We start from the raw sequence: 15,136 nt of genomic DNA, 5'->3' as shown, positions 1-15,136 counted from the left end.
CTCCTCCTCCTCCTCTCCCACCCCAGGGAGGCTTTCTGCAGGTCAAACAACTGCTCAGGTTGCTGTCCCAGCCAGGGAATCCTCGTCTGAAGAGGGTAAGGTGTTTGCAACAGGTTGAGAGAGTGCAAGCATGTGGTTCCTGCAGCTCTGCTCACACACAGTGACTGAAGCACGGGCTGAGCCCTTCGGACACTTACACACCTACACACCGTGCCCGTGTTCATCGCCCGACTGCCTTAAGGAAGAGAAAAACCACAAGCACTGCACAGACAGGAAACCTGGAAAATATCCACTCGGGATGAGGGATGGTCAGCTGACAACAACCAGCACTTTCTGCCCCGCGAGGAACAATAACTCAGAGCAGAAAACTGACACAAAGAACTTCAGCACGTCGGTAACTCACTGCACGCTCCCCCCCAGCATGTGGCTACTGTTCACATAGATCAAGAAAACAGGCAGCAGGAGCTCCCAGGTCTTTCAGAGCCAGCTAACCTGCTTGCTTTCCCCACCAGGCGATGTGCACAGCATTGTTTTTTCCTCGGCTTCCCCTGTTTCACACGTTTTTTCTCCATTTAGCAGAGGCCAGCCTGGCACAGCTCAGGAGGAGGACCCTTAGCTGCATGCAAAGGGTCCGTGCACGCTCTCCCAAACACATCCAACTTGTGCAGGAACAAAGTGTGGGTGTGAAACGCTTTGCTTTGCTTGCACAGCACACTAAAAACCAGCAGGTACATGGCTTGGGACCTGTTTCTGGAGAGGGACTAAAAGGTCCTGCCACTTCTTCAGCTGGAGCTTTCCGAGGTGAAAACCTGTTTTCAGCCAATAACTTGGAATACGGATGGAGAGCCAAGCCCAGATCCAGCCTGGGGTGCTCAGGGCTTCTCCTCCTCATCTTCCAAAAAAAGGTGAGCCCACTTTGGCTGCAGGGTAATGCTCACGGCCTACAGAACATAACTCCCCGATTAGATAAAGAATTGATCACCCCGTGTGCTGCAATTACTTCCAGAGCGGGCAGGTCTCATAAGGAGATGATGCATCTTCCGCGTTTCCTAAAGAATTTATTTAAAGCAAAGCTGCTGTAACTCATGCTCACACCGTCCTCGCTCTCCCCAGAAACTGGCACTAATTTAGAGGCAAAGAGATGGATTTCTCTGCTATTAAATGGACCGATCTGGCAGGAACTAATAACAATACAGAGCGAGGAACGTGCTATTGCTGGACAGAGGAACTTTTCTTGGTGTGATTAGCCCAAAGCTAAACTGTCCTGGTCCAGAAGAGCAGCAGGAGGAGGGAAAGGCACTCAGGGCTGGTACTGACCTGACACAGTGAGCCTGGCCTCCCGGCTGAACTTCACGTTAGCAATATTGGTAGCGACGCAGTGAAAAATCCCGCTGTCCTCTGCCCTCAGCCCCGTGATCTGGAGAACCCCCTTGGGAAGCAGCGTGTACCTGCGGGAAGGGAAAAGCAGAAATGAAGACTTGCAAGGCGGGACACGATGGGAAAGCAAGCTGATGAAAAAGCAGCTGGAAAGCTGCTACCACCCAGATGATGCAGACGCCAGCACGTTTGCTTTTCGGATATTTGAACCTCTGCTCTTCTTTTACGGAGGTTACGTTCCTTTTTTCATCTTCTGATGCATCCTTGGGAAAGGAGGGCTTTCGATGGAAGGCTACGAAGTAGCTGCTTCTTATTTAACTCGTGGAAAAGCTTTGGAAAAAAGCTTTGGAAGTGCATTTTCGTGTGAAGACAGCTGACACGTGAGTCTATGGCCAAGCACGGGGGAAGTCTGTGCTCCAGATCCGACACAGGACTCAAACCCAAGCAACATCAAAACCTCGAATGCACGGAAAAATGTCTTTAAAACAGATATGGTGTGGGCATACATCAATATAAATATTTTGTATATACAAACCAGACTCACTCAGAGCACACGTGCACACGCACACATCTATACGTGTCCATACATTACGGGTTGCTTGGCAACTGCGTGTTTCAGTGGCTCGGTGCTCTGTCGTTCCGCCGTGATGAGTTAATAATCCATTTCCGTCGGGAAGATGAAGAATACCTTGCTCCAGATCAGCATATGGTTAAGTGCCCATAACCTGCTCCCTGCGCCGGGTGCCAAACGCGCGGTGTCGGTGGCAGCGTGACAGCAATCAGCCTTACACGGCCCCAAGTTGATTGCAATCTCTCCGGGACTTTAAAACGCCCGTTGTTTTGGATGAATTATACCACAAGAAGCCTTCATTTTTGTTAACAATCTGCCCACAGCATTAGAAGATTCAATTCCAAAGCTATTATTCTGCCTTCAGAGCCTCCGAGTGCAAGGCTCGGCATACAAATTTATCCACACTTCATACGCAGAAATGCACTGGGCGTGATTAATGCAGAAATCCAATTCAGTTGGAGGAGCAACCCTCATCACCCAGGCCCGCTGGTGGCAGAGATTAATCCACTGAGCTAACAATAAAACCCTTCCACTACAACTTTACTCCTGCGAAAAGCCTGTTCAAAATCAGGACGCTGAAAACTAGGAAAGCTGCTCCTAGACCGTGTTTATGAGGGCTTGGGTGAGCTCCTGGCCCCAGAGGAGATGCAGCGGGATGGGCACAGCCTGGGGTTATCCGGCTCTTCCTCCTTGGTCTTGGTCTCAGGCTCAATTCCACCCCCTTTACTCCTGCCGATACCACCTGGCACCATCCATCCTGCCCTGCCACATCCCCAGCTTAGCACTCGTGTGACTGAGGAGCCTTCAGAGGAGACCGAGTTTGATAAATTAACCTTGTGCTGGGCTAAAAAAAGCTCAGACGAAAAACACGGGGAAAAACAAAACCTGACAGTTGCAGTTTTCCACCGCGAGGCTGGGCCTCTTGGGCCTTCCTACCCGAAGTTCACCGTGACGCTGAGAAGGTCAGGCATTGTTCCAAGCCTCACGTTTTTCTCCTGCCTCCCAAGAACCCCACCGGGTTCTGTTTCAAGAATAGGGGCTTCCAGGAAAATATTTACGGCTTCCTGCTCTCGTTTATTCCCAACGGGCAGACACCAGCGGGCGATGGGGGCGCGCTGCGGCCTGGTCTCCTGCCATCGCTTTCGTGCGGCCCCCGAGCTGCAGCTGGGCCCGCCGGAGGCTGCCGGCGCGGAGCACGGGCTTCCTGCCACCTGTACCCTGCTCGGAGGATCAAACCGTGGCCCGGTGAGGTTTCCGACGTGGAGGGAGCAAGCTGTCAAACACAGGAAGCGAGGACGTGCCGCCCCAGGCCTCGGCTGCGGAAGGGGGGCGGCTGGGGCTTCGCTGCAGGACACTGCGGGGAAGGATGCTCGCCGCGGAGCCTCCCTGCTGTAACCCACTCAGGGAGCCCACCCGGGAAGGAAGGTCTGGTGGTCGTGGTGCAGTTCAGTTTTGGGAGCCACTTGCAAGGCCGTGTCGTGGTTGTGGCGTGGAAGGAGGTGCTCAAAAGGGAGTCGCAGAGGGATGAAGGGTGCCAGAGTCGCTCTGGGTTTTCCTAGGACTGCTGTGGGGGCAACCTGGAGGAGGGCTGCCTCCTCTTGGGGGAGGTCAATGAAAGTTTCTACCCCTTCCAAACTCATCTAATAGGGTTTATCTAGCTCTCCTGGGAAATGCAGCCTTTCTGCATGGCCAGAAGGAGCCCTCACAACCCATAACATTCACCTAAAGAGTCTCCCATGGCAGAAATGTTGGCCAAGAGTCTCAGCCCAGGTCAGCCATGTCACAGGAGACCCGTGAGGGTAACTCTGCCCAGGGAAAGGACAGCGGCACGTGCTTTGGGCATGTCCTACCTTTCGTTGTCCGTGTTGACAGGCATGCGGTTCTTGTGCCAGAGGATGACGGGCTCGGGCAGGCCGTGGATCTGGCACTGGAACCTCGCGACGCCCCCTTCCTCCACCACCGCGTTCTGCGGGTGGACGTGGAAGTCGGACATGGCTGGAAGACACAAAGAGAGGCAAAACGGGTCAGGTGTGAAAGGAGAGCCATCGGCAGCAACCTCGCAGGACCGAGGAAGTTTCCCAGAGCTGGGAAATGGGACCCTCAGGCACCCACCCAGCAGAAGAGCAGGCTGTTTGCACTCGATCCCCATCTCTGCGTGGCTCACCTCATGCCCTGCCTTCCAGCAAAATGAAAGTCATGGTCACATCTCCACGCTGCAGAGCACCAGGCTGCCAGCAGCACCACGAGCGGGCTGCCAGAGCTCAGCAGCTCAGCCCACCACGGCTTTTGGGGCTGGGACCATCCCCCGGTAAAGGACAAACCCCGCTCAGGGTGAACACAGAGCTGAGCACAGAAAAAAACACAAAGTGAACCCATTTCAGCACAGCTGTGAGCACCGCACGGAAAGGCTCTGGCACGCTGTTCGAGCTCCATAAATAATACAGTAATTATTACTATTAATTAATTGGAAGGTGCTGCCTGTTGACTCGGCAATAAACATATTCGAGGCTAATAAACATCCCGGTTATTTAGCTCGTGATTCATTTACAGCGCCGCATCCACGGGAAGATCTCTCGCATTATCATATAAAATAAACTCCGAGAGAGCCCCCCCTGCTCCGCCAGCCCAGCCCGATGATGCCTCTCCCCAGTGAGAAAGCCTCGTCCCCTTTTACACGCGCCAGGAGTAATGAATGTACCTGGGCTTCGGGACAAGCTGCGTGTGTGTCAGGGCAGCTGAATCACTCAGCTGCAAGCTCCAGTCGGGCTCGGGCAGCTGGGAGGGGGCCATTAGCAATCATACATTAAATATGTGGTGCATTAACCCGTGCTGCTCCCCGACCCGGCGCTCCCAGCCCGCTCACCACGGGTTTGTTAAGCTGATGGCGCAAGGCGCAGCGAAGCCCCGGCACGGCCGTGGGGTTGGGAAGGGTTTGCAGCTCTAAAAACGTGCCCATGTAGGGGTTTTTGGGTTTTACTCTGGTTTTACAGATTCAGCCTGGAAATGGGACTGTTCATGGCCCAGAGCACCCAGCCATGCGGACTTGAGCCCAAAGGCAGCTGGGGTGTCTTCCTGGCAGCCCCCAAACCAGGCAATCCCCTCGCCAAATTAACGGGGGCTGCTGGAAGCCATGGGGTGGCCGGGGGTCCCCACAGCACAGGGACAGAATACGTCGAGGCTGCCCCTCGGAGGTCCAGGTCAGGGCGAGCATCCTGAACCCAAAGCTGAGGGGCTCTCACCAAGAAACAAATCCTAGAATTAACGAGAGTGGCACAAAGCTCGTTAATAAAGGAAAAGGGAAAAAAAAAAAAAAAAAGCTGGGATTCAGACGCCTGCAGGAAAATTCCTTTCAAAGGTCCAGATGCTCAGCGCTGAGGTTTTTCGGTGGCTGACAGGGTTGATAAGAAGAGGGAGGTGTGAATGAGAGCAGCCCCAGCACAGACGCTGCTCTGCCGGCTGCAGAATTCATCGCCGCCCCTTTCTTTCCATAATATCACCTCTTCTAGGTAAAACTGCAGCGATAACCTCTCCTCTTAAAGACACTAGTATTAATATTTATCATGAATAAAACATGGGCAGTTATAAATAATTCAGTTATGAGGATGTTAAGTAAAATATTACTCTTCAACGACCCTATAATGTGGCTTTGAAGCACAGTTTTATGTTAAACGCCTAGGAAACACTGTGACCCTTGCCAAGACCAGCTGGTTTGCAGAAGATGCATTAAATATTCATGCGCCGAGCTACAAAACGCTATTTTTAACACGGCTTTACGAGTTTATTTACAGTTGCACAGACAAAGGCTTTCGTGGCACCTCCTGTAAAGCAGCACCAAAAGTTGAAGGCGAGCGATTACCTGGGCGCTGCGCTCAGCCAGGACATAAATCATGGGGGGAGAAGGGGAGAGGGACGGGAGCACAGCAGGACAATGCTCAGAGGGTCTCAATCTCTGCTGATCCCTGTAAGATTTTTACACGGGCTGCAGCTGACTGCAACAAACCCATCCAGGAGTGCTCGCTCCCGTTTGGCACTCGTCTTCCAGCGGAAAACATCGGGGTCCTGTTTTTAGCCGGGTGCTCTTGTTTCAGCCCACACCAGCCCGGTGGGGTTGGCCAGCAGCCAGGGAGCCGCATCTGATCTCTGTGCTAATGGCCAGAATCGTTTTAAAAATAAATACACGCAATCACAGTAGCCCCTCACCCCCGTGAGCTCCTAAGCAGGGAGGCAGCCTCTGCTCCACCTGTGTTACCCATCGCTCTGCTCACCCAGCAGCCACGTGGCAGTGGAGGAACTGGTGCTGCCCCAGCTCCCTCTTTACCATCCTCACACGAGGTGTCTGTCACCCTGTTGCATTAAACGGTCCTCTTACAGCTCCAGGTGTCAGCAAGCCCTGAGATCAGACCTGAATCCACGCTGCTGGAGCTCTGAGCTGCGCTGTCTCAGTGCTTCTGCTGCCATCCCAGCTGGATTTTGGCTGTGGCACGCCCAGACTGGCACGGAGCAGGGAGAGAAAAAAACAAACGTGACAGGAGAAGGCTTGCAGCAGCTGGGGATGGTTATAGGAGCCCTCCCACATTGCTCGCATGGGTGCACCTTCTCCTTGAGACGTTGAGCAGCGATGCCAGCTGGGCAGCTCTGCAGCGCGAGGCAGATGAGCTGCTTTTTACCACTTTTACCACCTCTCCCATCTCAAACCACAGAGGAAATTGGTTAGGATGGGGCTGGGTGCTTGGTTCTCCTCCCCAGAGAGAAGCCCACGGGTGTCCCACTGCCTCACCTTCACCACCACGCAGTCCCCACGCACGCACCACGCAGGTGAGCATCCGTCCTCATCCATATCCCGAGCAGATTTCTTCAGGCAAACAGCTTTGCTGGGTCTCTAATCAAAGAGCAAACAGCTCCCCAGCCTAACGGATCCCGTGGAAAGGCCAATGGAATAAAAACGAAAACAGGTATTGAGTGAAATTTCCTTTACTCCGCGAAAAACTAAATTGAAACCATTAGCGGCCAATCCTTTCTCGCTCGGCGCAGCATTAGTGCTAAGCCAGAGATTGACCTAGATTTGATATCGAAAAAGAAAACATTATCTTGGTGTGTCAAAGCAAATCCCAGGCCTGCCGGAATCATTAAAACGCAAACATTATTATCAAGTGCAGGCACAAGGGGAGGAAGAAGACTTGAAAGGTTCGGTGCCGAGCACGGTGGTAGGAGAGTAGAGGGGAAGGCCGGTGAGTTTTGCAGCACTTTGCTTTCTGTTCCTAAATTACTTGTGGGGAAAGGGATGCCCCAGCTGGCTGCGATACAGGAGGATGCAGCTGATGGAGACGAAGCCTGGGAGGCACGTGGTTGGCCCAGGGAGAGAGAAAAGCCACGGGCAGAGCCCTCCCCTCCCAGGAGTGGCTCTGTCCCGATGGTCTATCCCGGTACAGCTGCTGATTTTCATGCTAAAATCTCCAACTTGAGAATAAAACCTGAATTTCTGCATGGGCTGGCAGCAGTCAGGGTTGTTTTTAAAATGCAAGGAGCCACGCTTCCAGTTAAACCCAGACCTGAGCTGTTCTCCCATCAGGCTCACAGCTCCAGCAGAAGCAGCCCTTGGCTGGATCCATGAGATTTATCAAAAACCCGTCCTGCTTGGCACCGCAGCTCCTTCCCCAGCGAGACAGCAGCCCCAAAGCAAGCAAGGGAATCTCATCTCCCATCCCCTCTCATCTTAGGACACCTCCACCACTAAGCTAGTGACCTGCTGGGGAGTTTTTCAAGAAAGTCAGCAGGGGAAGGCTTAGCAGACAGAGGTCACTTTCCATGCTCCTCTCCACACTCTGAAAATTGAGGATTTGCCTGGAAAAAAAAGAGCTGGCAGGAAATTAAAAGGGAATATGGACACCACAAACCCCATCCTGCCCTCTCCGTGCCCTGCTCTCGAAGAGAAATGCTTCTCCAAACCCTAAAGAAAAAAAAATAACACTTGATCTTCTCTAATTTTTTTTTTTTAAGATGCATTTTTACAACAATGCTGAAACCACCCGTGTCACCGCAGCCCGGTGGCCGCCCCAGCTGCGGAGCCTGCGATTCAGCCCCGCGTGGCAAATGGTGCCATTGTGCGGGGCTGCTGCTGAGCTGCCAGCAGCCCGGGGTGTGAATGCAAGCTGCTTTGTGCACCGTGGAGCGTGAACAACAGCGCCGCCCATTTATCTATTTAATTCGCCAGGAGGAGCAGGAGTGGGGGCCTTCGCTCACACGGCGAGGGAAGAAAAATCGCCCCCCTCTCTCTCTCTCTCTCGGCTTTGGAAAGGGAGGGAAGTGTTCAAGGCCAGCCTGCACGGCTCCCAGAAAAGGGTAAATCCCCCTCTGCCCACTAATCACAGGGCTGAAAATCCCAAATCTCCATTGTCCTCGCCGGGCCTCAGATCTCAAAAGAAATCAGGCTGCAAGGCTCGGGAGAGTTTGAAGCCAGGCAGAGGTTTTGGAGGAACGCAGCTCAGCCTACGTGGAGAGAAGGCAGAGGGGGAAGCCCCATCTCACCCTGTGCCAGGCAGATGAAGATGGAAAGAGGGTCAGACCTGCAGGCTTTTTGCTTGCAATGTTTGCAAATAAATGCTCATTCCTCTTCTGCTGTCCTTTTCTCCCCTGCAGCACGGATGGTCCAGGCTCTCTGCGCTTCTGCATCTCGCATCCTCGGCTCTCTGCTGTGGTCACACTCACTCGTCCTCAACCAAAGCTGAGAGAAATCATTTAAACGAGGTTGATGCCACATCAGTCAGACTCCTCTGGCTGAGGAACCAAGTTCCCACCTGGCCTGCTTCTCTTCCCCTGCCCTAAGCCCCGGAGATGGGGATGAAAGGGAGACAAGCGAGCTAACGCCTCGTGGCACGGCACCGCAGCTGCCCACGGGGACAACGTGCAACAGATTTTTTGCAGGAGGGAAAAAAAACCCTACTGCTTCATGACTCAAGTCCACCAGCAGGCAAATATCTGCAAGCAGAGCTCCTGAATTTTTGCACAACACACAAAATGACCTGAGCTGCAGCTCCATGCTCCGTGCGAGGCTCCCTTGAACATGCAGCGCTCCCGTCGTCCCATCGCGTTCCCTGCGACACCGAGCAGCACGGCAGGCAGCCCAGGGTGGCGATTCGTCTTCCAGCACCCTGTTTTGCAGGGGAATCACCTAATAAACAGCCCCTTTAGCGCTCCTGAATTGGTTTCGGGGAGAGAAGAAGTTTCTGGCGGGGAGGGAGGCGGCGCTGGGAGAGACCTTTATCAGGGAGCGCGATTGCGGTCATTTTTCAAGCCGAAATTGCTCTCTGGCTCGTGACAGCATTTAGTGTGTCCTGAGGCGACCATTTGCGAAGCCAAAGCCGTGGTCCTGCTGCCCTGCTGCTGGAGGGAAGGGGGAGTATTAAATGTCATAAACAACTCTTAATTTGCTCGGGCGGACTGCATATGGGGCTCGCGATCCCGCGGTTCAGGCGGAGGTTATCTGTCAGCGGCACCGCGGGCAGGCACCAGGGGCGATGGCGGCCACGAAGCACGGAGGGCTGCTGGGTTTCTGCGGGGTCAATTTTGGAGCAGGGCAAACCCCAGAAACACAGGAGGTTCCCCTGTAGGGAGCTGGGCTCCTTTCCAGCAGCACCACAAGGTGCCCCCGCTCCATCCTGTGGCACTCACCCTGCTCCGAGCATCGTCTCCTTCGGGACCTCGCCGCCTCCCAGGCTCTCCTCTGCAGCACGTTTGCGAAATACCTACGAGTTATTCTACTCAAGAGCCCTGAAATACCGAGAAGACGAAGGGCAAGCAGTCCCACGAGCCCGCAGGAGGCTGGCTGGGCTCGGCTCAGCGTGCTGCCAGCAGGCAGCTCTCTCCTGCCAGGTTTCCATCCGGAGCGCCTCGTGTTTTCCCTACTCCGACACAGACAATTAAGACAAATTACATGGTTACCGTTTTGATTTGTTGCACGATAATGATGTTTCCCATCCCGCTCCCAAATGTTGACGGGAGATGGTAGGAGAGGAGGCTCCGGCGCAGCCACTTTTGGCCACGGACCGCTTTGTTCACAGCCAGCTGCTTCTGGTCCCAAGCGGGGATGAGCAATCCTGCTTTGTCCTGGCCCCGAGAGGGAGCGAGCCCCCCGAGCACGGCACAAGGAGGGCAAAACAGCACCAGGCAGCGCCCTGCCCTGCTGCAGCACCTCAGAGCACATGGGGCACCACAGACCCCAAATTTTGGGCTTCAGGAAGGGGCTCACGTGGCGTTTTGGCACCTCCGGAGGCAACGGAGGAATTTGGAGAGGCGAAGGGCAGGAAGCTTTTCATCACCGCTGCCCACGGAAATGCCATCAAGCCCTGCTCGCAGACAGGGAGCTGCCCTGATTTACAGGCTAATGAATTTTAAATGAGATGCATTTTTTAATTTTTTTTATTTATTTTTTGTCGTCAGCCCCCATTTTTCTGCCGGCAATCACTCCAATAATAGCTCGAAATTTTCAGCATCTGTTTTTACCAGCTCTCTTGTAATTAGTTTACTAATGCATCGCACCGCGCCTTTGTTGTTCCCCGCGAATTACTTCATTCCCAGCTATCAGAGATAGCGCACTTCAGTCTATAAGGAGTTTGGCCTTTGTTCCCTCGTGGTTATTCACATGGGGGAAGATGGCTCGGTGAATGACAAGCCTTTCTATCACCGCACAGCCTCCGTTTAATGTCTTTATACTGGCTCATTAATTACCGCAGAAAACTCCTTTCCGAATGGAGCCGGTGATTTATCGGAGGCTTGGGCAAGGTGCCATTTTTATCGGGCCGGCAGCGAGCGGCCCCGGCGCCGTTCGTTCGCTCTTCTTTTCCCCTCCTGGCCAAGCACAGGGGGAGTTTTGCCCAGGGAAGGCTGCAGGAGCAAGCGGCGGCTGGATGAGAGCCTGCAGGAGGTGCTGGGTGCTCCGGGAGCGTCTCCAAAATGATTTCCTTGTGTCTTTTTCTGCAATCTGGTGACTTGAGGTGTTGTGGTGCATTGCAACGAGGCACCTGGAAAAAAAAATACACCTGCAGAGCATGGAGAGATCCTCAGCCCTTCTGCACGGCACCGCTGCGCCCAGGCACAGCACCTCCAAGCCACCCAGCATCCCGGAGAGCTGCAGGGCATGGAGAGGAGCTGCATGGGCATGGGTAAAGCCTCTCTGCAGATCAGGCCAAGTCTGAGAGCAGCAGAAAGAAGGATCCCTTCCTTTGCAAGGGGGTAACCTGAACAACGGCTCCTCTGTCCGAGGGAAACTCCCGTTAAGTCCCTCAGAACACTGTTCCTTTCAGCACATCCATGCGCAGTGCCGAGCGTGACAACCTTCCCCTTCTTTCTTCAGGGCTGGAATGGAGGTGGGAACGGTGCACGCGTCGACTGAAGCAGCAATTCAAGGCAGAAAAAGTCACGCAGGCTGGATTTCCATCACCTGATGCAGAGGAGCTGCGCACCGCCACAGGGGAATATTTGGCATCCACCGTGCGGGGAGGAGATGAGAGGCCAAGGACCCAAATGCAGCTGCAGAGCGAGTCAGGCACAGAGTTAAGGTCACAAAACACTGCTTTCAGCTCCTTTCTGCTCATTTCTCCAACGAATTTCTCTTGTGCATGTGATTACCCGAAATGTTCTGCTCCCATCCATGGCAGCGAGCAGTGCCGTTGTGTTACGGCGCTGCCCAACCCCGGCTGAAGGTGCTCAGATGGGAAGATTCAGCAAGGATTCAGCTGCTGCCATACCTGAGAAAATCCAGCTTCCCCCCCAAAGCTTTGCTTCTCCTCCCAGCAGCGCCGAAGCCGTTGGCTGTCACCTCATCCTTGTGGCTGAGCCGTGTCCATCAATTCCTGCGCGCTCCTCGGCGAGAGCAGCGTTTTCCCATCCTCCTGGCAGCCAGCCAGGGGCACCCGAGCTGAATTACAACCATTCTGCAGAAAATAGGCCAAATCCACGAAAGCGGGACACATGACCGTGGTGGAGCTCGTCCCTTGTTTTTTTTTTTTTCCCCTCTGGTTATTCAGAGAAATCAGGCTCAGAGGAGCCTCGGCGGCTGGAAATAGCTTATCTCGGGAAGCCCCCTCTTCCGTCGGCGGCTGCCGCTGCTGGCTGCTGGCCAGGCCATTACCACCTCAAAGGGAAAGTTCCTCGCCGAGGCACATCAGCCCCGCTGCACGGCGGGTGGGAGGGTGATGTTTTCCCTGATTTTTCTCTCGGTGAGCTCCGTGGAGACCGGGGTTGGGTTTCTGTGCGAGTGCCGGCGTCGGTCCCGTAGCCGCGTGGGGATGTCGGTGTATGGCCGGGCACGGGGTGTGCACGCATGGGAACGTGTGCCATGGAACAGGGACAACGTGCTGGGGTCCCTCTGGATACCCAGGATGAGAAGCTGAGGGCTTCCGTTTCTCCTTCTGGAAATGCTGGGTCCACTCGAAGCACTCACTCCATCCGAAGAGCGAAGACAGACACGAGTGGGGACACGGGACAGCAATTAAAGACAAGAAGGGTGTGCAGGACGGTAAGGCAGAGGAAGAAAGCTGACCTGGGCTGGGGTGACGCTGAAGTCATTGCAAAAAGGATGTGGGTTTTAGGGAGCAGGCAGAGGTCAAACCACCTCACCAGTGGGGCTGCAGGGGGGCATTTTTACTGGCTTTGAGCTCTGAACTTGAGCTTTGCCCCAGCACACTGGGGAAATCAGAGCCAAACCCCTTTAAGTCCGATCCTCCAGGAGCCCCCGTGGGGAAGCTGAGCCCTCCTTGCCCTGTGCCTGGGAAATCGGTCCTCTGCCTCCTCAAATCTGCGTCTTCATCAGAAAAAAACACTTGTACCCCAAAGCAGGCACCTCTGCTGCTAACAAGAGAGATGGAGAGGCAGGAGCAGACGTGTCACTGCAGCACAGGCTGCTGGAGACCTGCAACACTGCCGGGACACCCGAAATAACCAAGACGATGACCAAGTCCATCTTAACAAAACCCGAACGAAAATGAAAGCAGAAGGAGGTGGGGGGGGGGGGAATAAAAAATAAATAAATCCAGGCAGGCTGGCTTTTGTGTCGCGGCACAATGGGGCACGTCAGCTCCGGAGCCTCCGCAAGCCATCACCCGCCATCTGGCAGCGGGCAGGACCGCTAATGGGAGGCCCCGGCGCCCCAGCTGACTCGCAGAGCCACGGGGGAAATCAAGCTGCCGAGATGCCCACATTAAGGCAGCTGAATTAAGGCAGATGCGCGAGAAATTTGGCTGGTGAGTCTCTCAGTTGGTGCGGGAAGGGCTGCGGCACGCCGCGGAGCTGCGTTCCTGGATCCAGCGGGGCCAAGAAGGGCACGGGATGCCCCTGATGGTTTGGAAAATGAGGTGGGCACGAGGGGAGCTGAAGGCATGGCTCTTTTCACCGCTCCTGGCTCGATGGAGAGATGCACGAGCTGCCCAGAGGTGGCTGGATGCAAGGTCTGCAGCAGCAGGGCCAGCCTGGATGAACACCGCTTTGTTGAGGCGTCGTCCTCAAAATTAACTCACCTTCCTCTAACACGTTCCTGGAGCTGATCCACTAGGAAATGAGCACGGACGGGGGACACACCGAGCAGGGGACGAAAATGCTGAAATTAGGGGTAACGGCCTGGCTCGCAGCCCGCAGTCCCGCAGGGCAATGGCTCTCCCCAGAGCCACCCCGCTGATTTCGGCAGGGTCATCATCCCAAAGGAACACTTACCGCCATGAATATCCGATTTTCTGAAGTGCTGTGGTCCTGAACGAGGGTGCTGGAGCCTGGATCACAAGGAAAAATATCTCTTGGTGTAGCTGAGTGCCTCTGCGAGCTCCCCAGGTGCCATCCAGGGGAAATTTGGGTGCGTTGGTCGATGCCCAGTGCTGCTTCTGTGCCACGAGATGCAGGTGAGAGCTCTCTGGAGGGACTCAGCTCTGGTTGCAGCATGCAAAATCTGGACAGCTGGCCATCTCTCCCCTCCATGGCCAGTTTTGGAGGGCTTCAGGGGATCAGAGGCAGTGGGGTTCATTCGGATGTGGACGAAGAAGAGCCCAGAAGGATGAAAGCAGCCCCACGGCAGCGCTGCCACCCGCAGCTGGCCCCCGCACGCTGCCTTGCACCCCAGCATGATGCAGGCAAACGATTCCCTCGCTGGCTTTTCGTGTGCTTTAGCCACAGCTGTGACCAGCAGCCTGCTTCTCACCGGTGCCAGGAGACAGCCGAGTGCTTCCCTTGGGCTAACTCGACCATCGGAGACCTCCAGGGAATCGCTGTGACAATCCTTGGGCCAAACAAGCAGATTTTTTGCAATTGAGGTGCATTTCAGCATCCCTGGGCCCAGCTGCTGGTGCACAGCCCAGGGAACATCCATGGTGGCAGCGATGCCTTGCAACAAGGTATTTGGGGATCGATCTCTGTCTCCGACAGCTGAGCTCCTGATTCCAGCACCCAGCACCTTCCTAACGACTTTGGATCCATCAGGAGGGTGGGTGGCACCGGGAGCGATGCTGCAGCTCCTCCACAGCTCACACCACCTCCAAATCGCGTTGCAGGGCCCACCAGCAGACGAGCAGATTTTTGGTTAGGGTGGGAGAAGGGGGAGAAAACCTCTCCACGTAATTAATCCGCCCCCAAAGTGAAGCTGGTGTAAGTAAGGTGTCGGTAAACGCCGAGCACTGCTGGGATAACAGCTGAGCAGGGGCGCCTATTAAAGGAGCATCTCCAGATGAGAACAGCGCTCATCTAAAAGGCATCACCGCTCCTTCATGCTCAATAAAACACAAAACGGTTACAGATCCAATTGATGGAAAATGAGAGAGAGAGAGAGATGGAAGCACAGGTAAAAGGGCCAGGCAGGGAACAGCACACGAAAGGAAAAAAGGGGAAAAAAAAAAAAAACTACTGTGAAGAGGTTGATTTAGCACTCTGCTTGAGAAGAAGATTCAAAAGCTGGGTTTAATACCTGATAAAACTTCCCTGCTGGTTGCAGCATGGATGGGGCCCGATAGCCCTGGCACACCATACAAACAGTCCAAGCAGCATCACTTTGCCCGGACTTGCTGCTTTTAGGGCCATTTTACGGCTCGCTGCTGTCCCTTGGTGCCTCCCCAAGCTGGGTCCCTGGCTCCCCCCGACCCTCCTGGGGTGTGGGGATGTGGCTGCTGGCTCTGCTCTCACCTTGTTCCGTCCCCTTTTGGGATCTCCCCTCGT

General features: G+C 54.6%; 1 protein-coding gene across 1 annotated transcript in view; it reads right to left on the bottom strand.

Moving 5' to 3' along the window:
• Positions 1 to 15,136, bottom strand: part of IGDCC3 (immunoglobulin superfamily DCC subclass member 3) — an 84,907-nt gene that overhangs the window by 36,036 nt on the left and 33,735 nt on the right. The window contains exons 3-4 of the mRNA XM_068696416.1: positions 3,799 to 3,943; positions 1,318 to 1,448 (exon numbers count right to left, since the gene is read on the bottom strand). Coding sequence (XP_068552517.1) covers positions 1,318 to 1,448; positions 3,799 to 3,943 — 276 coding nt within the window. The remainder of the gene's footprint in view (positions 1 to 1,317; positions 1,449 to 3,798; positions 3,944 to 15,136) is intronic.

The sequence above is a fragment of the Anas acuta genome, chromosome 12 (assembly GCF_963932015.1).
Source record: "Anas acuta chromosome 12, bAnaAcu1.1, whole genome shotgun sequence".
Lineage (NCBI taxonomy): Eukaryota > Metazoa > Chordata > Aves > Anseriformes > Anatidae > Anas > Anas acuta.
This window is presented reverse-complemented; position numbering and strand designations above follow the sequence as displayed.